At 46.9% G+C, this 25,959-nt stretch overlaps 1 protein-coding gene across 20 annotated transcripts in view; it reads left to right on the forward strand.

Moving 5' to 3' along the window:
- Nucleotides 1-25,959, forward strand: part of DNAH9 (dynein axonemal heavy chain 9) — a 330,145-nt gene that overhangs the window by 131,177 nt on the left and 173,009 nt on the right. For all 20 annotated transcript variants that reach the window (XR_014821870.1, XR_002337369.2, XR_014821872.1 and 17 more), the window contains 7 exons: nt 7,432-7,642; nt 12,662-12,789; nt 14,604-14,712; nt 15,878-16,025; nt 19,172-19,346; nt 23,696-23,869; nt 24,367-24,574. Coding sequence is in view for 13 of the 20 variants with exons in the window: in XM_084986157.1 (XP_084842283.1) it covers nt 7,432-7,642; nt 12,662-12,789; nt 14,604-14,712; nt 15,878-16,025; nt 19,172-19,346; nt 23,696-23,869; nt 24,367-24,574 (1,153 nt within the window). In the remaining 7 variants the exon portion in view is untranslated. The remainder of the gene's footprint in view (nt 1-7,431; nt 7,643-12,661; nt 12,790-14,603; nt 14,713-15,877; nt 16,026-19,171; nt 19,347-23,695; nt 23,870-24,366; nt 24,575-25,959) is intronic.

Here is a 25,959-nt window from a genome sequence, read left to right on the forward strand (position 1 = left end):
GGGCTCTGTTACAGAGCCCTTTCATGTGAATTACTTCATGCATGACTATACAGGCCTGAGGCCATGTTGGTTCAAAGGTATTTATCTGAACTTCTAAATGCTTTGACAGGATTGGGGGCAAGCTTTATACAGTTAAAGAAAACCCTTAAGGTGGTAGATAGAATAATACCTACCTCCCCACCACCAAAGGTATCCATGCCCTCATCCCCAGAATCTGTGAAGCTGTCATATTATGTGGCAAGGGGGGGACTAGGTCACAGATGGAGTTGAGCTGACTAATCGGCTCACTGGGAGGTGGGGAGATGGTCCTGGTTTATCCAGGTGGCCCCATGGAATCACAGCGGTCTTTCTAAGTGGACAAGGGAGACAGGGAATGTCAGAGTGATCCCGTGGAGGAAGACCGAACCAGCCATTGCCGACTTCAGGGATGGAGGAAGGGGCCACAGCCAGGGAATGTGGACCGTCTCTAGAAGCTAGAAAAGGCAAGAAAACTGATGCCTCCTGGAGCTTTCAGAAGGAACCAGCTCTCAACACCTTGACGGAGCCCAGTAAGACCATTTTAGACTTTTGACCATCTAAACTGTGTGATGAATGTGTGTCGTTTTAAGCCATCAAGTCTGCACTAATACGTTGCAGTAGCCATAGAAAATAAATACATTTAGCAACAGCTACAGACTTTAAAAGGAACCTGAAACTTTAGTGCAAATATTACTAGTTTCATGGCTGTAGGAACGATGGTGGCTTGTGTTTTCTGGGGAGGCTCAGAGTGGGTGAAGCCGTTTCCTCCTGTGTTAAAATGGTGGATTAATGAGAAGACTCCATCTGTGTCAGATCTTTAGTCGTGATTTAAATAGCCTTTATTAGAAATTCATATCCCCACAATCTACCTCTCGGAATAAGATACACAAGGCTCCCAGATTTAAGGCTTCAGAGGATAAACAGACATGAGGCAGGGTACCAACTCTCTAGGGACTTAACTGCACTGGTATTTTATGGGATTAAGATGCCCTGTTGAGTTTTTAGGGCTTTGGATATAGCAGTCTGTACATTTTGAGTGATCATCCCCAGTCTCGTTTTTCCACAAGTCTGTTATTTTTGCTGAGCAGTTTTGCAGAAGGTAACATTTTTAGGATGCATAAATGCTATTACAGTAGAAGTGCCTGCACTCAAGTCACTATACCTGGGAGCAGGATGTGACAGGTGCCAGAAAAGAGGTACAGAGACATGGACAAAACTTGTTTTCCTGTCCAGTGATGTCCTTCGGAATCTCCTGAACCTCTCCTTAGAGCTCCGAAGTGGTTTTATTTTCTGTATCACATTCAATCCCCCACAGTCCCTGAGGCCAGCACCACAGAGGAGTTGCTTTACAGATGAAGAAACTGGAACGCCAGCCATTGCTTCTCTGGGGTACGCCTCTAAGCCGCCACACAGGAGAGACAATGCTCCCCCCTCGAGGAACTCACAGGCTGGGGGCTGGTTACTTCCCTCCAGGTGGCACTTCCAGCACACAGTACTAGCACTGGTTGAGATTAAGTCCTGGCTGCACAGAAATAGAACTGGTGTCTGCTGTCATTTCTGAGGTTACATTTTACAGAAGAAAGCAAAGCATCCCCTGCTTCTTTGCAGCTGCGATTGGTTTTGCCCATGGGCCCCTCTCCACTCCCAACCTCTCTCCTCTAAAATTCAGTAGGCAGACTTTTTAAAGGTAGAGATGGGCAGGAAGGCCTCCCAGATAGACGGAAGAGGGTCAGCCTAGGGGTAGATGGGGAGGCAGAGATTGCACAAGCTGAGCAAGAAGTCCAGTGTTGCTAGAAAAAAGGTATCGGGGTGGGGAATGGGAGTGGGCAGTAGGACTCAAAAGACAACATGGGACCGTGATATGGAGGGCTTCAGAGGCAAGGCTCTGATCCTATGGGACACCGTCACCCCAGGGCAGGGGCTCCCATGATGCTGTGCAGCAGAACCAACATCTAAGAGTCAGGACAACCCACGTCTTTCTGGCCTCTCTGGAGTCTGCTGAGGCCTGTAACTCTCCTTCCCCATTTTCTGTAATTTTTTGTTCCTGCACAGAAACTCACTCTTTCTCTTTATTTGTCCGTTGGCCCACATTCTGTTTTCTTCTTTTTCCTCCCTTGTGTTTATAACCACTTTCTGCTCCTCGGATAAGACAAATGCTCACTGTTAAACAAACGCTCTTGGAACAGAAGATGTTTTCTACTCACTTTTCATTTGTATCGTCCACTTGAACTTCTGAAAGTTAATTCATCAAAAACTCCTGGGGAAGCTCTGGTTTGAGAAAGCATCCTGAGATCTTTTAAAAGTGCTAATACACAATTTTGTTTAAGAAAAAGGAATAAGCCCAGAGAATTGTGAAAACTGGGACAGGGATATTAGAATAAAGTTTTGGAAAGATAGAAAGAGGATGAATGCAGGTTGACAGATCAAGCAGAGGAAGGGAGCTGCAGGCCTGAATACTTAGAAAGGTCTTCAGGGGAAGAGGAGACAGGAGGTGGCCAGTCTGCCAAGCAGAACCCTGGAGAAGCTCTGGGCTCGGGAGTAGACAGTGAAGGAAGGCAGGGCTGAGGAAGAGAGCTGGAAACAGCAGGCCTGTTTACCCTGTCACTGTGCCGCTTGGCTCCCCGTTGTAGTCCCAAATTCCCAAGCATGCAGGCCATAGGCCATGCACAGCCTGGCGTATAACCTGCAGCCCCAAAGAAAAGTCTAAGAGAATTTAATCAGCTCTTATGGGGAGACTATGACTAGCAAGGGGTGTGAGGCTCATCCATGCTGTTTGGGCCCCTCGGCCTGAAGCCAGCACCTGGTCACTCCCCCACAGGTAGAAGGAAGGGCAAAGGCCAAGATCTGATGAGGAGCCCAGAGCTCCCTCCCCATCCTCCCTCCCTGGAAGGAGACCCATGTGGGCAGCCGCAGGGCACCCTTCCTGGCCTCTTAGAAAACCCAGCACGGCTCCTCATTTCAACTCGAGGCTCACCAGATACTGGAGTCCACCACAAAGACAGACGGACAGACACCCACACCCAAATGCATATGTACACGCAGCTACTGACTCCAGTGGGAATGAAGAAGAGACCATTCTGAAAGTTCTAATTGGTGTCCTCAAAGAAAATAAAGAAAATGAGATCCATAAAGCAAGAACGAGACACTATAAAAAAAATATTGGAAGAACCACTGGAGAATTGTAAGGAGCTCTTTGAAATGTAAACTTGAATCCCTGATAACACACAAAATTCAATGCTAGGGTAGGAAGGTAAAGTCAAGGAAATCTCCCAGGTTTCCTTGGGAAACTATATATGTATGTATGCATGTGTATGTGTATCACAAAATAAGATATATGTGTAATACAACACACACACACAAAGACGGAAGGTGTAAGAGTCAAGGTGACCATAGGGGACTGGTCTGAGTTATACAACGAGTCGCCAGTGAGGATTCTGGAAAGAAAGACCTTGCAGAACTGAAGAAACCTAAGTCCAGGCTAGAGTCAGTACTGAACAGAGTGGATTTATACAAGGACATGTCAGAGTGGAGCTTCAAGCTTCAGAAGTCAAGGGTCAAGAGAAAGAAAAATAACAGTAAGAAAGGAATGAAATTCTTCAGGATGACATCGGAATCTCTCATCGGCAATATCAGATGCTAGAGGGAAAGGAGACCATTCCTTCAGAGTTCTGAGGGGAAATGCTTTCCAAACGACTTCTGTTCCAAATTGTCACTCAAAGTATCTTCAAAGAGTTACAAATTCTATTTTTTATGCACCCTCTTGAAGTTACTTGAGGTCATATTATAGCAAGGTGGGGATGAAAAATAAGCAAAATGTCATGGGATTCAAAAATGCAAGAGTCCGTGAAAGAAGTCCTGGAATTACAGCTGTCAACAGATCCAGAAAGCAGTCAATCCGAACCAAGCCGGGAAGTCCACAGTCTCTAAGAGAAAGGACCTCAAAAACAGAGGTGTTTGATGGAAGAATAGACAAACAAGGTGAACGTTCTTACGTGTTCTGTGGAACTTCCTCAGGTATGGGAACGAAGGCATATATGTCTTTTTCTTTTAACAAAGAAAAAGGAAAGCAATTAAAAGCACCAAGGGAAAAAAGCCATGGTCTAAATTTTTTTGAAGTACATATGAACCTGATAGTGATCAGTACAGAGAGTATAAGAGTATCTGTGTACCCTCAGGTTGCACTTAGAGCATCCTCTCCGTCGTGACACTGGTCCCACAGAGGACAAGCTGCGTCCCTGGCAACCGCCCTCCTCTGTAGTGAAAAGTATCTACAGTCACAAAAATGGATCAGCCCTCGGACTCATGGAAGACAGAAAAGGCCCAGATGTACGTGCAGAACCAAATGTAAATACTGGCCATCTTGGCCGTATAAAGGTAGAATGGGTCTGGCAGAAGGTGGGAGATGGAGAAAGAAGGCGAGAGCGAAGGAGGGATAACGGTAAAGCGTGTCCTTCTCTTACGGAGATCCTGTCAAAAGCCGATGGGCTCACAACAGTCAGAGCAGCAGTAACCCACTCGTCAGTTGATAAATAGACAAGCAAAATGCGATTTACCAATGCCGCAGAATTTTATTCAGCTCTAAAGAGGAAGTACTTTTGCGTGATACAGCATGGGCGAGCCTTGAAAATGTTGTAAGTGAAAGAGGCATTCACAAAAAGCCACTTATTCTTTGAATCTATTTTTCTGAAATGCCCAGAATAGTTAAATTTATGTATCGAGGCAGAATGTGTATCGGAGGTTGCACAGGGCTGAGGTAGTGGTGGGGGGTGGGGAGTGGCTACTGACGGATTCCGTTTTTCCTCCTGGGGTGATGAAAATGTTCTAAAATGAAGAGTGGTGATGGTTGCACCGTCCTGGGAATATGCTAAAAGCCACTGGAAAAAGTGAATTTTACGGTACGTGAGTTATCTCCCGGTATAGCTGTTGGAGAGAACAAAAAGAGATTGATGGAACTAGAAGGCAATTTTAAATGTTTCTGGTATCAAGGAATCAGTCAGTAGTTATTCACAAAAACAGACAAACAAACAAACAAAAAGCCTAGGGATAAAATACAGTCTCTGTTCCTAAGCCAGAGCCAGGTCCGCTGCCTCCCCCTCCTCCTTCTCCTCCCCCTTTGTTTGTTTGTTTGTTTAATACAATGCCCTCAGGTCAGTTTCCTGCTTTGAATCCTCCAAATGATTTCTGCTGTACTTAGGATAAAGTTCCAAGGATCTGCGGGTCTGCCCCCTGCTCACCTCTCTTATATCATCTTATGCTGCACCCCTCCTGTCTTTTCTGGTCTTTGAGTCCTCCGTGCTTGCTGGTGACCTGAAGGCTTTTGTCCTCGAGGTCACCATACCAGGAAGGCTCTGCCTACCACTGGTCTTCCCATGGCTGACTCCTTTTCATCCATATCTCAGTGGAAATGTCAGCTCCTCAGAGACCACTCCTGACCACTGTCCTCATTTTTATCTGGGAAGATCCTGCATACAGTCCCTGAAAGTTGAAAACAAGAGCCAGGGTTGAGAATTCCCTTTGGGTGATTTTGAGATCTAAATCCCCTGAGAGGATAGAGAAGAGAAAAATACTGATGCTTTGGAAAACAAAACTCAGTACCTCCTACATTGTCCTCCCACAGTGGAAGCTAATCATCTTGCTCCCCAAATAGCCATTATCTCTTTCCTTTTTTTCTCTTTTTTTGGCCACACTCAAGGCATGTGGAAGTTCCTGGGCCAGGGATCGAACTCAAGCCACAGCAGTGACTCTGCCTAATCTTTAATGGCTAGGCCACCAGGGAACTCCCCCATTCCTTTTTAAAATGTGGAAATAAATAAAATGTTTGGGGGAAAAAACTTTCTATTGTCCCATTTTCCTGCCAACATTTCAGTACATCTCCTCTTGAGTTCCGTTTCCTCAGTCAGTAAGGATCTTATGATGTGAAGAAACGTGATCTCAGCAAAGATCACGTTTTAGCTCATGACCTGGAAGACTTGTCCTGATAGGACTCATCCAACCTTTCTAGTCATCCTTCACGTTTTCAGCAAATAGTTCATCAGCCAGATCTCTGCTGGACCCTGCAAAGAGAGAAATAAACCCAGTCACTTGACCATTGCAGTACTGATAAGTGCTAGGATGTAGGTATAGCACTTATCAATACTGCAATGGTTAAGACACCTACCCCAGGCTAAGGGGTGTGTGGGGCTGGCCAGAAGAAGGCAGGAGAGAGGATGACTTCTGGACAGAAGGCACAGTGTGTTGAAAGCCTCAGACATGGGAAAAGGTGTCACTCAAGAGCCCCATTGTGGCTCAGCTAAAACGAATCTAATTAGTAACCGTGAGGACATAGGTTTAATCCCTGGCCTCGCTCAGTGAGTTGAGGATCTAGTGTTGCTGTGAGCTGTGCTGTAGTTCACAAATGCTGCTCGGATCTGGCATTGCTGTGGCTGTCGTGTAGGCTGGTGGGCTATAACACTAATTTGACCCCTATCCTGGGAACTTCTGCATGCTGCTGGTGCATCCCTAAAAACCAAAAGAAAAAAAAAAAAAGAGAGAGAGAGCGAGAGAGCCCCAAGCAGTTGTCTACTCGGTAGCCTGTAGGTGTGAGTTGGGGGATAAGAGATAAAACTGGAAGCTGCGTTAGGGCAGACTATGAAAGGGCCTTGTAAACCAGTGTACGGATTTGGGTTTTCATCATCTAATCTCTAGAGAATCACTGAAGGGACAGTGTGATGGAAGTGATCAGATTTTCATTCCATCAAGTGTGCAAGGGTATGGAACGGTGAATTGGGAGGCTAGAACAAGAGCGATGATAACTTCAGTGTGACCATTGTCCCCAAGGAACTCCTTGACTCCAGCCTCATCAAACCATCTGGCCAACCATGTCATGGTCTGTCACACCACAAGCTTCCAATTGGGCTGTTGTCTTTGCCTGGAATATCCTTCCTGTTCATCTTCTTGGCAAACTCCTACTCATCCCTGAAGCCCCAGTTCAAATGTCCTGTATTCTGTGAAGACTTTTGTGTTCCATTTATCTGTACAAAATCAATAGTTTCTGCCTATGTGTTCACATAGCACTTAATAAACACATCGGCTACAGCAGTTATCACCTTATATGATAATAATTTGTCTGCATGACTTGCTTCTCCATCAGACTGTGAGACCATGGGGGTCGGGAGGGTCCCCTCTGAATCTCCCTTCCCAGGCACACTCTCTAGCACATACTTGTGGCTAATGATTATAGGACTGAATGATGAATAAGCGAATAAATGAATCATGTTGCCCCTACATTTAAGACCCCATCACATCTTGGGGGGATTAACCCTTCCCATGTTGACTTCAGATCTCAATTCAAACATAGCCTGGCTCACAGAAGAGCAGCTGAGATGTGGGTGAGTGACAGGCTGGTCTCTCTGGCTGAGTTTCGAGTCTCCCCAGGTGGTCCAGCTGGAGGAGCTCCTGGCGGTGCGCCACTCCGTGTTCGTGGTGGGCGGCGCGGGAACCGGCAAGTCGCAGGTGCTGAGGTCCTTGCACAAAACCTACCAGATCATGAAACGCCGCCCTGTCTGGACTGACCTCAACCCCAAAGCGGTCACCAATGATGAACTCTTTGGCATCATCAATCCGGCCACACGAGAATGGAAGGATGGTAAGAGCTGGATCCCACTGCCCTTGGGCAGATGTGAACGCACTGGGGTGAATGCAGAGGAGGGGAGGCTGAGCTGATCTGCCTGTGGGGGAGAAGGAGATGAAAAGAGTTGTAGAAAGGAAACCTGCTTCTGGCTCGGAGGGGAACCTCAGCCCTTGGGACAGTTCTCTTGATAGAGGGCCCCTTAAAGATATAAAGCAGGGCAGGCATTTTCAGATGTAGTTTTATGATTCTGAAATGCAAGTCATGGAGTCCCTGCATTGCCTGGCAGAGGGTCTAAGTCGAGGGTTGGGTGTGGAAGCCCACCACGGGTTCCCAAAGGAGCAGTGAGATCCAGCATCCCACAGAGGGCGCTCTTCATCAGCACTGCCCCAGGAGTCTTGGGGCAGCGGCTACAGAACACTCATCTCAGGAGGGCCCTAGAACCAAGGGTCCTTCCACACCCATTCAGATGGCCCCAAACCCATGCTCAGTCGGTGCTGACCTCAGCATCACCCTCAAAGAATCAAAACTCACTGGTAGGTTTTGGGTGGGGTCTCCTGTCCCTGGGAGAGAACAGAAATTTTAAAATGGGGAAAACTCTGTACTCTGATGGGACCTCCTTCTCAAACCCATGTGGCTTCTGGAATGATGAAATCTCAGCTCCCTCCTAATATCCCAGTGTCTGACCATGTCAGGGTCAAACTGCCTGGATTCCTCCAATTTAGGGCCTTCCATCAGAGGCCTAGAACAACGAGATTTAACGAGCAGCCTTTCTAATTTTTATTTTGCTCTTAATGAGGCTTAGCCTATTATCCTTCTTACTGGTCTCAGTAATTGCTCTTTTGTAATTTTATTCCTCGTTATTTTCTTATCAGTTTGTAAGAGTGCGTGTGTATATATACATATATATATATTTCTCAAAGACCTTAACCCTCTATCTGTTATATGTACCACTGATAGTTTTTTGCTGTCTGCCGTTTGTCTAAAGACACTTCCTGGCATATTTACTATGCACTTTCTAAAAAGGAAATTATGTCTGGCCTAGTCTTTTTAGCATCTGGGATTCCTATTTAGTTTATAACTCTTTCTAACTCTAAGCTATAGATATAGTACCATAAATTTGGTCCTAAAGATGCTTTTCATATAAACATTTTTTATCCATCTAGAATTTATTTGGGGCCTTAGTGTGAAGCAAGATAGAGAATCAACTTTATTTCCTTCCAGATGGATAATTGAATGTGACAGCACCATTTCCTAAGTAAATAGTTCTTTCCTTGTGAATTTAAATTCCAACTTGTCCTATATGCAGTTGTCCCTTGGTATCCTTGGGAAACTGGTTCTAGGACTCACGCAGATACCAAAATCCATGGAAGCTCAAGACCTCATATAAAATGGCCTAGTGTTTGCATTCTCCTGAGAGCATCTTCCTGTATACTTTAAATCACCTCTAGATTACTTATACCTAATACAAGGTAAACGCTGTGTAAATAGCTGCAGATACAATGTAAATGCTATGTAAATAGTTGCTAGTGTGCAACAAATTCATGTTTTGTTTTTTGAAACTTTCTAGAATTGTTTTTTCGCCAATTTTTTTTTTTAATGACTGCACCCACGGCTTATGGAAGTTCCTGGGCCAGGGATTGAATCCAAGCCGCAGCTGAGGCAATGCCAGATCCTTTAACCCCTGCACTGGGCCAGGGGTCAAACCTGCATGGCTTGGTGGGTGACCCGAACCACTGCAATCGGATTCGTAACCCACTGTGCCAGAGCAGAGCAAGAACTCCTCCAAATATTTCTGATCCATGGCTGCTTGAGCCCACGGATGTGGGTGGCCAATTACATTACAATCTGATTCTGGGTTTTCTACTCTGTTCCACTCACCTATTTATCTAATCCTACACTAATGTTATTCTATCTTAGTTATAATCATTTTACAACATTTTCGTGTCTGATGAGGTAAATCCCTCCTCAGTATTTTTCTATAATTTCTTAGCTAGTCTCAAGCACTTCTTATTCCATATTAAATTTAAGCCTACATAATGTAATTCAAACTTTAAATGGTGTTGGAACTTTAAAGTTTTATTAAATACACACATTAAATATGGAGAAATTGACGATTTATTATAGTCATACAGCTGTATTCATTAAACAAGAGAACATCCAAGTAAACAGTGCATAACTTTTTACAAAATTTTAAGAGAATTTAATAAAAATAGAAATACAGTGGATTATATCATACAGTTTTTTCAAAATTGGAATGATCCAGTAGACAGAAAAATAAATATAGACATAGAAGAACTGGGAACCGCATCATCAAACTCAGTGTAACATAGAGATAATGAACTTTGTGTCCTGTAAATAAAAAAATAGTCCTTTCTTGGTAGGTTCATGGAACATTTCCAAAAATTTAAAGTTTAATCAGGCACAGAAGAAATTGTAGTGAATTCAGAAGTATCAATTTTCAGGCCACATTGTCAGATAATAATGCAATAGAATTAGAAACAAGTAACAAGAGGAGTTTCCATTGTGGCTCAGTGGTTAACAAATCCGACTAGGAACCATGAGGTCACAGGTTCAATCCCTGGCCTCGCTCAGCAAGTCAAGGATCCTGCGTTGCCATGAGCTGTGGTGTAGGTCGCAGACTGGGCTCAGATCTGGTGTTGCTGTGGCTGTGGTGCAGCTGTAGCTCCTATTAGACCCCTAGCCTGGGAACCTCCATGTGCTGTGGGGGCGGCCCTAAAAAGACAAAAAGACCAAAAAAAAAAAAAAAAGGAAACAAATAACAAGAAAATGACCAAAAGTAATTTTACAATTTTCAATCAAAAAACACTCACTTAGCCCTTGGATTAAAGGGAGAATTAATTTGCAACCCCTCCTGGAAGCAATATAAAGAAGAACACTTCATACAGAACCTCTGGGACACATCTAAAGCCAATATGGAAAAACTCTAATTACAGAAGGTAGGCTAGAAATAAGGGAAGTCAGTATCCTTCCTAAGTAATCATTCCAAGAGTAATAAAGTAAACCTGAAGAAACTGGGAAGAAACTAATAAAGATAAAACCTGAAATTAATGGGAAGGAACAAAAAAATATATCAGAGGAAGGATAAATAAATATAAATATGGTTCTTTGTGAGGGCCAATAAGTCCATCATGAACATGAGCAATGAGGGAAAAAGGAATAAAAGTATATAAGAGTAGGAATTAGAGGAGTTCCCGTCATGGCGCAGTGGTTAACGTATCCGACTAGGAACCATGAGGTTGCAGGTTTGGCCCCTAGCCTTGCTCAGTGGGTTAAGGATCCGGCATTGCCGTGAGCTGTGGTGTGGGTTGCAGACGCGGCTCGGATCCTGCGTTGCTGTGGCTCTGGCGTAGGCCGGCAGCTACAGCTCTGATTCGACTCCTGATCTGGGAACCTCCATATACCGCAGGAGCGGCCCTGGAAAAGGCAAAAAGACCAAAAAAAAAAAAAAAAAAAAAAAAAAGGAATCAGAAAGAAGATATAACAGTATAGATAAGATTAAAATAGAAGAGACACAATTAGATAACATATATTTGAAAAACTAGAAGAAATAGATGATCACCTAGCAAAATATAATATTAACAAAATTCACTCAATCAGAAATAGAAAGGAATAAACTAATGCAAAGGAAAATTTTTAAGTAAATGAATATTTAAAAAATTCCAAAATAATAAAAGGATACCTCTTAATTCATTTTATGAAGCCAAAATAATCTTGATATCAACCTTTGTGAAGAACCAAAAACAATAGCACAATTTCATTTATTACTGTAGATTTAGAAATTCTAAATAGTATATCAGCAACTAAAATCCATCAGTATCTCAAAAGAATAATATATTCTGACCACGTAGCATCTGTTTCAGGTATTTAAGTATAGATTAATTATTTTTAAGTATTAACATAAAGAATGGACAAATTAAAGGATAACATAATTAAATCAATAGATGCTTAAAAACTCAGTGGCCATTCCTAATTTTTAAAATTCGAAGTAAAATTGGAATAGAAAGAAATCGTATTAAGTAAAATAAATACTCTTTACCTAAAAAGCCAAAAGAAAAAAGAGAACATTCTGAATGATGAGAAACTAAAGCTATTTCCACTAAAATCAAGAATAAGCCACGGAGACCTTTTACCAATATTATTATTCAGCTTTGCTTGGTGAGATTCTAGAAAATGCAGTATGACAAGAAAATGGAATACATTATGTAAATTGGAGGAAAGGAGAAAATTATTATTTTGCTGATTATACATCTTTATGCCTAAAAACTCAAAAGATGCTATTGAAAAGTCACTAGAATTAATAAGAACATGCATTATGAAAAGCATGAAAAGAAAAAAGATATTTATGACATACGTATGACTGGGACACTTTGCTATTCCACAGAAATTGAAGAAACATTGTAAACCCATTCACAATAACAATAAAAACTGAAATGTTTAGGAATACATTTAGCTGAAGAGATAAACTGAAAATTCTATAAAAAATTAATTAAGGAATATATAACAATATTTGAATAAATGAAATATACACCATACTCTTGATTGGGAAAGCTTTGTATTATGAAAATCAATTTTATCCAAATTAAGATATAAATTTAATGTAACGCCACCTAGAATCACACTGGGCCTTCTCTCAAAGCCTGCATTTGGCTAGATTTTCCTGGGTTGCAGTTTCAGAGGCTGAAAAGCTCACCTGGAAAGGTTTTATGTCACTCCATCATGTTGCAGTTGCCTGTCCACATGATCCACTGGGTGGCTTGCTACTTTAAAAGCTCGTAGTATCAGGTTTTCTTCTTGTTCTGCTGTTGTTGCTGTTCTCAGCAAAAGAAGAACCGGAGCACAGAGAGAACCGCAGCTTGAGCACAGTCAGATTTTTGGTAGAGGAAGGTACATGGCCAGTTCTGGCCTGCCTGTCCTGTTTACATCTTCCGAGTGCTGTTGCTAATAGATAAGGGCTCTGTTAAGAGGAAGAGGACTGATGGTGACTTGGGAAATAAGATATCCATGTTCCTCTAGGTTTGTTCTCTTCTGTCATGCGGGAGCTTGCCCACATCACCCACGATGGGCCCAAGTGGATTGTACTGGATGGTGACATAGATCCAATGTGGATTGAGTCTCTGAACACTGTCATGGATGACAACAAGGTACCAAGGGAGAAGGGAAATGCCCACGTCAGCCCCAGCCGTCAGCGAGACCAGTCCGCCAGGTGCAGGTGGAAACCTCCGTTCCACACAAGGGCTGGCCCTGAGTAACGGGTTATTACTGCTGTCTTTATTTTTTATATTTCCGGCTTTACGGAGAGAAAACTGACAGGTAACATTGTCAGTGTATTGATATATAACATTGTGTAAGTTTAAGGTGTACAGCATGATGATTTGAAATACTTATATATTGCAAAATGATGACCACAGCAAGATTAGTAAACACTTCCCTCATCTCATATAATTACGTGTGTGTGTGTGTGTGTGTGTGTGTGTGTGTGTGTGTGTTGGGAACTTTTAAGATCTACTCTCTTAGCAGCTTTCAAGTACACAAACAGTATTGCTCACCATGGTCAGCCAGCTCTCCATTACATTACTCACCTAATAACTGGGAGTTTGTACCCTAGGACTGCCTACACCTGTCTCCTCCACCCGCCCCACACCCCCATCCCTGGCAACCACCAATCCACTTTCTGTTTCTCTAGGTTTGGGGGTTTTTTGGTTTTGTTTTGTTTTGTTTTTTTAGAGTCCACCTAACAGATCGTATAGTATTTGTCTTTCTTTGACATATTCCACTTAACATAATGCCCTCCAGGCTGATCCGCATTGTCAAAAATAGCAGGATTTCCTTCTTTTTATGGCTGAATAATAGTCCTGTGTGTGTGTATCACATTCTCTTTGTCCACTCATCCACTGAGAGACACCTAGGTTGTTGCTACATCTTGGCTTGCAAAGAACACTCCAGTGAACATGGGGTGTCGACAGTTCTTCCAGATCTGGGGGTTCTCAAACCTCAGACATCTCAAACCTGATTCATCCCGTAGAGTACCTTTCACCTTCTCCAACGGCACTGCCATCGCTCACAGTTTTCAGCATTGTTGTGACTTCCTTCAGAGCATTCTGCACATAGATCAGTTTAATATTTAGAGCTGAAAATAATCTTAAATCACTTAAATCTTAAAAAAAAAAAAAAACAACATTTTTCCTGCAGTTCCCTTTGTGGTTCAGTGGGTTAAGAACCCAACATAGTGTCCGTGATAATGCAGATTCAATCCCTGGCCTTGCTTAGTGGGATAAGAATACAGCCTGGATCCAGCATTGCTGTGGCTATGGCATATGCTGGCAGCTGCAGCTCCAGTCTGACCCCTAGCCTTGGAACTTCCATATGCCACAGGTGCAGCCATGTCATACATCCTCAGAAACCTTTTGAGCCTGTCATACATCCTCAGTGGTGACCATTCTGTATCTATGGAGAGTATGCTTTATTTTTTTATAAACAATGAGAACTAACTAACTGCCAATAAAGTAGCTATTAAGCTGGGAACAGTTTCTAAACTTGTTCAGAAATCACTGCTAGATGAAACGTTTTATGATGGTTTCAACATCTACAGAAGTCATTAGGGTAAGTGTGTGCTCTTTCAGAGGGACTGCTTTAAAAGACAGTAGTTCTATGAAATCTGGGCTCTTTTCCTTTTCAGCATCTTGTTTTTCCAGTATGGTCTAATTCATTCAAGTCATTGACATCAACTTAAACGTTTTAGATAACTTTTTTCCTGATTCAGTTGACACCCAGGGATGGAGGTAAAGGGGCTACAGGAGAGGGAGAGGATTGTTGTAAAAAATTTAGAAAACATTTATAATCCCAAAGATGAAAACCATCAGCCTAATCCCTATCAGGAGTAAGAGCCAAACTCCCCCCATCCGGCCACGCATCCTAACTCCTTCCTGCCCACCATGTCCCTCCCCGTTGTTTCCAGGTCCTGACCCTGGCGAGCAATGAGCGGATCCCTCTGAATCCCACGATGAGGCTCCTCTTTGAGATCAGCCACCTGCGCACGGCCACGCCAGCCACGGTCTCCAGAGCAGGTACGGCCCAGAAGGGAGAAAACCACACCACTGCTCAGTGGGAAGCGGGTGCCTCCAGTGATGCCATCTGATGCTGCTGGTTCTGAAGGAAGCTCCAGACAGGAGCCAGACATTGATCATCCCAAACACTGGCCTAAATCTCAGCCCTAATTCACTCCCACGAAGGTGGACCAGTGGGCGTCTTCATTCAGGAGTGGGTGTTGCGGTAACGAGATGGGGAACGGCCCCTGAGCCGGACGGCTGTCCTTTGCACATAAGTGCCCCCCAGATTAGACTCCTTTTAGGCCAGTGCTAACCTCCATGAAGGCTGATGAAGGTGACTGAGCATCGCAATTTCTCGCTCCATACTGGTGGAAAATAACAACCTATACCTTGACTTTCCTGGTTAGGACAGGGCTGTATCCTTTTGGGGGCCACCACGCAGTCTGCACACTTCCTCACTATGGTAAGCACTGCTGATCAGTCACAGCCCTCTTTCCTCCTGAGCCTAGACTAGGCCTCAGGATCCGTCTCTTTTTTTTATTTAATTAAAAAAAAAAAAAAACATTTTTTTAGGGCCACCCCCGTGGCATATGGAGGTTCCCAGGCTAGAGGTCGAATCAGAGCTGTAGCGGCTGGCCTACACCACAGCCACGGCAACGCAGGATCCAAGCCATGTCGTAACCTGTACCTCAGCTCACAGCAATGCCGCCAGATCCTTAACCCACTGAGCAAGGCCAGGGATCCTTAACCCACTGAAGGAACCCACAGCCTCATGGTTCCTAGTCAGATTTGTTTCCACTGCACCACAATGGGAACTCCTAATTTTTAAAAAATTTTTTATTATGATTGATTTACAGTTTCCTGTCAATTGCTACTGTATAGCAGAGTGACCCTGTCATACATATGTATACATTGTTTTTCTCACATTATCCTCCATCATGTTCCATCGCAAGTGATTAGATATGTGGTTCCCTGTGTTGTACAGCAGGACCTCATTGCCCGCAGGATCCTTCTTAACACTGCTTTCTGTCAGCTATTACTAGTCAGTCGGAGCTGAGCCCAGTAGCAAACCCGTTCTCAGACCTCAGTTGGATCTCTGTTCTTTTGCACATTTTCTAAACAGAGAAAATAACTCCCTGGGATCTGTGCAGACGTCGCTAAGCAGTATTCTCTACGTTCCCAGGGATCCTGTACATCAACCCGGCAGACCTGGGGTGGAGCCCTCCTGTCAGCAGCTGGATTGACGGGCGGGAGGTCCAGACAGAGAGAGCCAACCTGAGCATTCTGTTCGACAAGTACCTTCCAACCTGCTTAGACACCCTCAGGACCAGGTAGGCCAAGCAGTGAGGAAGCAGCAGTACAGAGCCTGCAGGCTCACACCTCATGTCTGCTGTCATTCTGTGCTGTCCCCAAAGTCATCTGTCCCTTGGCATTCCCCTCCAGGTGTGGCAGATGGCAGAGGGGAGAATATGTTAGGATGGTGATGGGACGCCTGATGTCAGCTCAGGAAGAAGTGAGACGAGTGAAGGGGAACGAGATTTAAAATACCTTTCATTGGCGCCCCCTGGTGGCCTAGCATTTAAGAATCTGGTGTTGTCACTGCTATGGTGCGGGGTTCAATCTCTGGCCTAGGAACTTTTTTGCCACACAGGCCTCATGTGTAGCAAAAGAAAAAAGAAAATAACCTTTCATGGGTACCTCGTGGGTGTATCCGGAAGAGGCTGCAGGCTGAAACAGCAGACAACATTCTTGAGAGCCTCTGACTGCAGGGCACACAGCCGTCCCTCCTACGCGCAGTACACAGACCACATGGACAGACCTAGCAGTGAAGGTGACACCTGTCAGGGACACTTGGGGCTCACATCCTGCTCCTGACTGTGGGTGTCCATGGCCCAGATATGCGGGATTGGTATCATGCATCATTTGACCCGTCCCACCCTTCTGAACACTTCTCCTCCGATGGGTTTGCCAGAGTAAAAGCAGCAAGCCCTGAACACTTACCACACAAACAAAAGATTAATTGCTCCTCACCAAAAGAATGCTGTTATGGCAGGAACATTACATGTGTCTGCAGAGAGAGGTTCCAGCATTTGGAATCTGCTTTTGTTTTCCGGTCTCCTTTTTTTAACGTTTTGTCATGCGATGCATCATTCTATGAGTCAGGCACCCAACCCGGTGGTTCAGCCCAGTGGCACCATCAGAAGCTGGTCCTGTGAAGGCACCATGACCCAGAGATCCATGGTTCTTGAATGTTCAGCAAATCAGGGTCAGGATGATGCTTCAGAAACCAAGTCCCTTGCTCAAAATGATCCTTGAATCCTTATCCATGGGCCTGCTTGTAGGGGTGGAGCAGAGCTAAAGGGAGAACTCCCACTGGGAGGGGGCCCAGAGCACTCTTTATGTCTTGTGCCCCACCCTCACCCTATCAAATCCACGAGGTTAAGAATTTTTTTTTTTCTTTTTTATGGCTGCACCTGCAGCATATGGAAGTTCCCAGGCCAGGGATTGAATCCGAGCTGCACTTGCAACCTCCACCACAGCTGCGGCAACGCTGGATCCTTTAACTCACTGCACTGGGCCAGAGGTGGAACCCGCACATCTGCAGCAACCCCAACTGCTGCAGTCAGGTTCTTAACCCACTGTGCCACAGTGGGAACTCCAAGAATGCATTTTATATAACTAAAAACTGAGTTGCAGTTGCAGAGTTTACATAGAGGTATGTTTTCAGATGTTTATTTACACATTTACTAGATTTAATTTTGTAATTTTTACACTTTGGAGTTGATAATTGTTTTTCCAAACTTCAGCATTTTCCTAAGCCCTTTGGCCCCTTGTGGCCTGTGGGCTCTGTGGCTTTGGGATCAAAGGAGATAAAGCAGCCATGGCAACGGGCGGAGGCTGGAAATGAGCAGTCATGGTTAGTGTTTCAAATGGGCAAGTGCCATGAAGGGTTAAAATATCAGCCAAAGTGTAGGTTTTAGGAAAATAGCCTCCCCTGTTCTTTGTGGTTTGCTGAGACACTTGTCCAATGTATCCTTTGATAAAATCAAGCTGTTTCCCACTCTGGGAATTTAGAACAGAGATGCCAGAGTCCTCTCTCTCTCTCTCTCTCTCTGTGTGTGTGTGTGTGTGCGTGTGTGTACATGCATGTGCTTGTGTGCATGCACAGCCTGTGAAACCAGCTTTGAAGACTCTGACTGTAGTAAGTTCCTTCAGAGACAGCCGCACCCCCCATCCCACCCGCAATCTCTAAGCCCCAGGGTCAGCTATGAGGAAACCATAGCTGGGGCCTGGGGTGCCCATTCTGGGCGTTTGGTCCTGCGTGTCATCCTCACAAGACCCTAAGAGACCTGACCATCCTGCAGAGCCCGGATCCCACGGTGCCCGTCGCGTCTCAGCTAATTGGTGACAAGGCCTCACTGCTAAGTTTTACTTCTATTAATATTTGTGTTGTAACACTGGATTTCTGTGGCCCTGTCTCAATGAAGCTATGCCAACACACAATGGCTTTTATTCTGAGCAAGCAGGCCTTGTAAGGGATGATTATAAACAACTTGATTTTGTTTCCCTCTGTTCCTTCAAGTCATCTCATGTGGCTGGTTCTCCTTCTGCCCCTGGGTGAAATCTAGGTCAATGTCCATGACTTTTCTGGTCCTTCTTCACAGTAAAAAGGCCTCTCATCACTTCTAGTCACTCGGTCTCCCACCCATGTGCACACAGTGTTCTGACTGCTCCCCTTACTCTCCCAGTCGCCCCCTCTCCCAGTGTAGCTTCCGGCCCCTCAGGGCTGAAGGGGACACAGGGGAGAGACTGAGGGACAGGAAAGGCCTCAGTGGTGGACTCAGAGAAAACATTTTGAGTGTGTTTGAATTGAGGGCAGTCCTCTGAGCTGCAGGAGGGAGGAACCAGTCTTAGAATTGCACCCATGATGGAGCTCCCTGGTGGCTCAGTGTGTTAAGGATCCAGCATTGTCACTGCTGTGGCTTGGGTTGCTGCTATGGTGTGGGTTTGATCCCTGGCCTGGGAACTTCTGCAGGTATAGCCGAAAAAAGAAAAAAAAAAAAAAAAAGACTCCCACCCACCTTGACTCTTTAGGTAACTTTTGACAGTTGAAAAGTCACACTGTGAGATATTTACTTGTTTTGTTGCAGCTGTGTATATTCCCCAAGGACTGAGAGGGGGTCCTCAGTGTTCAGAGAAGGCAAGGGGAGAGCATCAGAGGGAAGGAAGAGGAGGAGAGGAACCATCTCAGGAGTGCCCCGGCCCCTTCCTTCTTTGCAAAGGGAGCTGACCCAAACAGCTGATGGTAGCACCATGGTCTAACTCTCTAGGATACCAAAGTTTTTGCTGCTGTAAAACAGCATGAACGTGACACTACATGAGTCTAAGGAACCAACAGGGTTCCATAGCAGTCCAGCAATGCCTCTAGGATGGAAACAGCCCGTGTTTCTGAGCATATCTGGCTTTCTCTTTGCAGATTTAAAAGGGTAATTCCTATCCCAGAGCAGAGCCTGGTTCAGATGCTGTGCTGCCTTCTCGAGTGTCTGCTGACTGAAGAGGACATCCCTGCGGACTGCCCCAAGGAAACCTATGAGCTTTATTTCGTGTTTGCTGCCGTCTGGGCTTTTGGCGGAGCAATGGTCCAAGATCAGGTAGGAGGGCATGCTGAGGGCAGCATCCGCATTAAGCAGCAGCAGCGTGGAAGACGGAACAGCTAAACGTCAGAATCCACATGGAAGCATCAAGCTATTTAGTTCTCTTTCCCCTGCTCTGCTGCAGACATCGGTCCCCAGAAGGGCTTCCTGTAGTGAGGCAGATAAAGCTGCCTCAGTTGTGAGCTGTGGCTTGGTGAGTTAGGGAACATAGCCGTCATTTCGTGGACAGTTGCTGACTGGGTCTAAAAGCTGGAAGCATAAGTGCCTTACTGTGCAAAGGACTATGTGTTTATAGGTGGGGCGACGCCGTGCTCGAGAAGCTTGAGGGGGAGGAATCCCTTTAACCTCCCTAAGACCTTCCAGAACAAGCGTGTGCCATCTCTCCCAACCGTCATGTCTCCACACCCCCAAACACAGAGCTCTCCACAGAGGTTAGACCAAAGGTTAACTGACAGCCAGGGTGGGAAACCAAAGTAGTATTTATCTCCTGGTGTTGGCTGCTGTAGCTTCATGCCGTTTGGGGTATCCTGACATCCTATTCTCTAACCCTTGTGTATTCTCAACCTTTTTCTTTACTTAGATTCCTCCAAATAAAAGGTACTTTACCTAGAAACAACCTATTTGTGGTTCTGCAGACCAGTCTTTTACAGCTGGCTCTAGTACAGGCAGGGTCATGTAGAGGTTAGGAACATAGATTCTGGATTTGAATTCTAGCTCTGCCGGTTATTTTCTGGGGACCGCAGGCAGGTAATTAACCTCAGTCTACCTTACTCTCCCCCTGTGTGAAAGGAGATGAAGGTGACGACAGTGGTTCCTTTCTGGATGGTTGTCGGGTTAAAGGAAGGGATGCTGTTCTAATTGCCCACCGTGAATATGTGCGAAGCACTTAGAAGAGGGCTGGCACCCATATGTGCTTATTATCCCTGTTCTCCTACCACAAATACTCGGTTTCATAGCAAATATTCCGTGCCTTTCTCACAACAAGGGATCAAGCCAAGCTGCAATTGTTGGAGAGTTATGATTTTCTTTCTGGTCTGGGCTGATTATGTGCTCTTCCAAAGGAAAAGGTAAAAAGTTTCAGCCTCCCAGGGCAAACCATGTTCTAAGAATCCAAAACAAAGGTGAGCTGGAAGAATGAACAATTGCACGAGAATTAACAGTTTACTTTCCATCTTCACAGGCTCTGGTTCTAACATTCATCCTGCCTCCCATCGCTCCCAGCATGTTCTTTACTAATAGAAGTAAAACTTAGCAGTGAGGCCTTGTCACCGATTAGCTGAGACGCTACGGGCACCGTGGGATCCGGGCTCTGCAGGATGGTCAGGTCTCTTAGGGTCTTGTGAGGATGACATGCAGGAACAAACGCCCAGAATGGGCACCCCAGGCCCCAGCTATGGTTTCCTCATAGCTGACCCTGGGGCTTAGAGCTTGCGGGTGGGGTGGGGGGTGTGGCTGTCTCTGAAGAAACTTACTACAGTCAGAGTCTTCAAAGCTGGTTTCACAGGCTGTGCATGCACACAAGCATGTACACACACACACACACACAGAAAGCAGTTCTCACAAGCCCATGGAACATGGGCCTTTCCCCCTCCAGAGCTAGATGCTGGTGGGGAAGGGGGCCTCTCCCAGGGCAGGAGCGTGCCTGGACAGGGGGTGTGATGTCCGAGCATCTCACAGTCTGGCCCACGGCTCTTGGGGTCTCTCCATGGATTGCTTCTTCCCCAGCTTTACCTTCCCCTTCGAGGCCAGGAGCCAGGGCTTCCAGCAGGATGATGGGAACCTCACTGAATGCACAGAGTTCCAGAGTGCAGAGGTTGGGCCTTCCCTCAAATGCAGCCCTGACCTTTTCACTGCTGAAATGTCAGAGAGCAGCCACCACTGGGCTTCTCTCTCATGCCACGGCCGAGCAGGCAGTGGGGTTTCAGGTCCTATCTCTGTACAGAAAGCTTGAATCCACTGACTCTATTCCAAAGCTCAGGAGAAGGCAACCCCGCGGGATCTGAGGCTCTGGGGTGCTTGCTGCAGTGACAGCCTTGCTGCCTCAGGGGCGAGGGCTCAAGAGAAAGCACTTAGCAGCAGGGAATGTCCAAGACCCCACACCGCCTGCACTCAAGCAGAACACCGAAAATAGTGCTGTCCATCGAAAAGCACCAACTGGGCAAAAGAGTCACAGCAGGAACACCAATTGCGTTTACATTTTATTTATTTATTTGTTTTTCTGTCTTTTGTCTTTTTAGGGCTGCACATGTGGCATATGGAGGTTCCCAGGCTAGGGGTCCAATTGGAGCTACAGCTGCCGGCCTACGCCAGAGCCACAGCAACACCGGATCTGAGTCATGTCTGCGACCTACACCACAACTCACAGCAACACCGGATCCTTAACCCACTGAGCAAAGCCAGGGATGGAACCTGCAACCTCATGGTTCCTAGTCGGATTTGTTAACCACTGCGCCACCATGGGAACTCCCTGTTTACACTTTAAAAGCTACACAGCCCACATCTGAGTAGAGGTTCCAATCAAGGGGGAGACGGGGTGGATGCTGGCTAAATAATTTTCAGTGATGACAGGAAATTCTCTCCCTAAAGCAAAGGATCTCTCAGAGAGCACTGGATTGGGTGACTAAGAACCTGGGCTCAACTCCCAGTTCCTCCATGTGCTGCTAGAGGGGTAACCTTTGAGCTTTTGTGTTTTCATGCATAAAAGGGGAATAATTTTCAGGAGCCAGGATACCATAGAGCATAGTGAAGATTAAACAAGGTAATACTGTGCTCCAAGCTCCACTACTGCACAGTACTGTAAACCAGGGCAGCCTCACTGTTTGTGAAGTGCACAGGGCAGGAAGGGGACCAGAGGATTGTCAGACTGAAAGAGGTGGGGTTCAGAAGGGACCTCTTCATTGAGGTCATTGCTGAAGAGAGGCCCAAAGAGTCCAACTGAGAAAGGTGACCTTGTCTTTCTAGTGTCCAGTTGTAGGAGAAGGTGAGGTCAAGCACCAGAATGTGGGAAGCTAGGCGTTGCTGGGGCAGCCGAGCCAATGGCCGGGCTGAGAAACTGGATGGCTCAAGGTGGCACTGGGAGTGAGGAAAGAAGATCCACCCAAGCTCCTTCTGTCTAGAGACGGCCTTCGTTAGAAGTCAGAGATCAAGAAATTGATCCATGAGTGAAAAATGGGGATTTTTTTTTTCCTAAGGCTTCTGATTTCAGAGAACAAATTTTGAGAAGATACAATGTTCCTTAATCTGAATTCAGATTGGAATAAGAACAGCAAGCAAATCTGTCCTTAGGGCCTATTTCCACTCTCTTTTTAAGGCAGAAGAATTCAGTCCTACTTACCTAATAGCAAAATAATTGCCATTTCTTCCAAGTCCAGATTCATTGCCCTGTGCCCAGCTCCCCAGTCTGTCCTGCCTTTGAACTTCACCTTCGTCCTGCCCCCCCCTCCAGGAACATTTCCTAAAATGCCCAATCTGGGCCTCTTGCCTTTTTAGGATTTTTCCTAGGTCTCTGTGTTCCAAGAGTAGACTTACTCCCCCAGAGGGTTGCCAGTAGCACCTGGTATTTGTGTGTGTGTGTGTGTGTTTTGAATTAGACACAATAGCTTGAGCACACTGGGTGCAGAGCCCTAGTCTTACGGGCTCCTGATCTAATACGTATGCATGTAAGTCGTATACCTCTAACTATTCCATCTGTCAGGAAAGTCCTGTGTAGCTTTGTCTCTCTTGCTCCTAGATTTTAGAATGTTACTCTTGGAGGAAATTTAGAAATACTCCTTTCTAGACTCCTCATCTGACAGATGAGGAAACTGGGGCAAAGAGAGATGGGATCTGTCCGTTGGTACAGTTTGTGACTCCCTGCCAAGACTCTTCTCACCACACCGCACCGGCCTGCGCCCCCCAGGCATCAGTGTCATCATTTTATCCCCTCCATCCCTGCCTGCCATCCTGGACGTTGCTGGGAGTCTCAGGAGTTTAAGGGCACAGGGGTTGATGTGTCTCTTCGGGAGTTCTCGGCCACACCTGCCCATCTTGGGGTCACAGGCTCCTACTCTCTTCTGTGTCTTCACACTGCCCTCCCTCCCTCCCCTCCACCTGCCAGAGCAACCCAGCTGTGTGGTCTGGCAGGGATACTTGTAGGTGTTCCAGGGCAGCCCACGCTTAGCTGGGCCTTGGGCTGATCCTTGAAGAGCAGCGTCCTTTCTGGAGGACCTGTCCACCAGGAAAGCCTGCTCGAGCAGGAGCCCTCCTTGCCCCCGGCCTGGACCTTCTGCCAGGGCAGATGTACGCAGCCTGTCCAGGCTTCTCTGGCTCTGCACAACCTTGACCCTTGACCTGCTTTGTTTTGGCAGCTCGTGGACCACCGGGCGGAGTTCAGCAAATGGTGGCTGACCGAGTTCAAGACAGTCAAGTTTCCCTCCCAAGGAACCATCTTTGACTATTACATAGACCCAGAGACCAAAAAATTCGAACCCTGGTCCAAGCTGACCCCCCAGTTCGAACTTGACCCAGAGATGCCCTTGCAGGTGAGTGTGGCTGAGCAGACAGGGACGTGCAGTGCCCCCAGGATCTGCAGTGGCTCTGGTGGCAGCCCCTTAGGGAGATCCTAAGGGTTTAACCTTATTAGGAACTAGTCATCCTGAGCTCCTTGTCTTTGCAGGGGAAATTAGAGGTGCAGTGAAGTCACAGGAATCCCCAAAGGCTAGGTGACTTCATGACCAGCCCCCCCCCGACTGGCATCCTCGGAGGAGAGGGGCGATGCCTGGGACAGAGGTTCCTGAGAACCCATAGAGAAGCCGCAGGGAGGCAGATGGTGCTAGTAGAGCCGGGAGGGCGTGCTCTGTACCCTGAGAAGCGTAGGACCCTGTACGAGGGTCTCACTGGGCACTGGGGGTCGCTCCGGCCCAAGGTCGTGAGATCCACCACGCCAGCAGCACTGCCTCTCCTGAACTGCTCCAGGACACGTTGCCAGCATCGGTTTCTCCCACGAGGCCCAGGCACACCCGTCGTGTTCCCCTCGCAGGCTTGTTTGGTGCACACGAGCGAGACCATCCGCGTGTGCTACTTCCTGGAGCGGCTCATGGCACGGCGGCGGCCAGTCATGCTGGTGGGGACCGCGGGCACCGGCAAGTCGGTGCTGGTGGGCGCGAAGCTGGCCAGCCTGGATGCTGAGGAACACCTGGTGAAGAACGTGCCCTTCAACTACTATACCACCTCGGCCATGCTGCAGGGTAAGGGGTCCGGGGGCGTGGGGAGGGGAGGGGAGGGGAGTCATCACGTCCACGCCAGGGACGCCGAGCCGGAGGGGAGGTCAGAGGGGAGGTCGGGCACTCCCGCTCCCGCCGGCTTCTCGCTCTCCCTTCCCTCTCCCGCAGCAGCTCTGTCCCACTTTCCAGCACCTTGGGCGTGGTCCCCGTCCCCATCCTTCCTCCTACGAGCCTCCCTGGCCTGCTCTTTCCCCCAGAGCGGGAGTTTAACGTGGGACGGGTCGGCACCTTGATGACAAAGGAAAGGGAAGACCCACTGGGAGATTCCCCTGGGCCTGTAGACGCTGGCACCTGAGGTTCCCTGCAGGTGTTTTCCCCTTGCCAGTCACTTTGTCCTTGACCTTCATTTACTTGACCTTCACCTCACTTTTACCCTAGAAATAGCTTCCTTGGAAGAGGTGTCCAAGCCAATTTCCTGACAAGAGGAGGAGAGTGGGGGGGACCGTGCTCTTCCTCCTCACACTGTCCCTGCCTCGCCCCACTCTCCGCCCCTCGGCCCGGGCTGTCCCACGTGAGACCTCATGCATCCCTGCCCCTAGGATGCCCGGTCCACTAAGGAGGGGGCGCTTGGCTTATGGGATGTTTGTGGATTCAGTTCTAAGCCAAGCTTATATATGGACAGTGAACCTGGTACGGTCCTTCTGTGGCCCCTGCCTGGTGCGAGCCCCAGAAAGTCACCTAGTGTGAGGTCGTCAGTGCTGTGCTTGTCCCAGTTCCCACGAGAGACCCATCTACTTTCTGTGCCTCTTTGCCAGCTCTCCCAGGGTCGGGTCTGGCAGATCTGCGTGCCAGTGGGGGGCCGCACTGTCCCTGCTCTCCACCCCTCCCAGCAGGCAAGCCCCTGAAGCTTGTCCTGGAAGTGAAGGTTGTCCCCCACCCTCCCATCAGTGACGGGGGGACTTCTCCACCTCTGTCCAGCCAGCCTCACGGCTCTATCCCCTGCTGGGCTGGGAAAAGGTTTACACCGGTTGGACCCAGTCTAGCAATCCACTGCCCTTCCCACCCGAATAAGGAGTCGAACAGACTGAAGAGATGAAGGCTTGCCTCCGAACCTCCCCAGCCTGTCAGTGAGGTGAACGTCTTCTCTTAGAGGATTGCAACAATACTCCATTTTTTATGTCCTTCAGCTACTGGCATGATACACTTTTAAACTGAATCGTTTTCCTCATTCTACACAATTGACAAAACAAATCAAGCCCTGATCTGTGAGTTTCCCCATTTCCGTAGTGTAAATCCTCCCACCCTGACCAGCTTCAAGCTTCCACTGCCAGGTCCGTGAACATGGAGTCAGGGAGAGAAGCACGCAGAGCCTGCCAATCATATTTCTGCTCTGCAGACTCAGTCGATGA

Source organism: Sus scrofa, chromosome 12 (genome assembly GCF_054392235.1).
Source record: "Sus scrofa isolate SSC_HxYL_T2T_F1_AM1 chromosome 12, Sscrofa_HxYL_maternal_Yorkshire_Landrace_v2.0, whole genome shotgun sequence".
NCBI classification, from domain to species: domain Eukaryota; kingdom Metazoa; phylum Chordata; class Mammalia; order Artiodactyla; family Suidae; genus Sus; species Sus scrofa.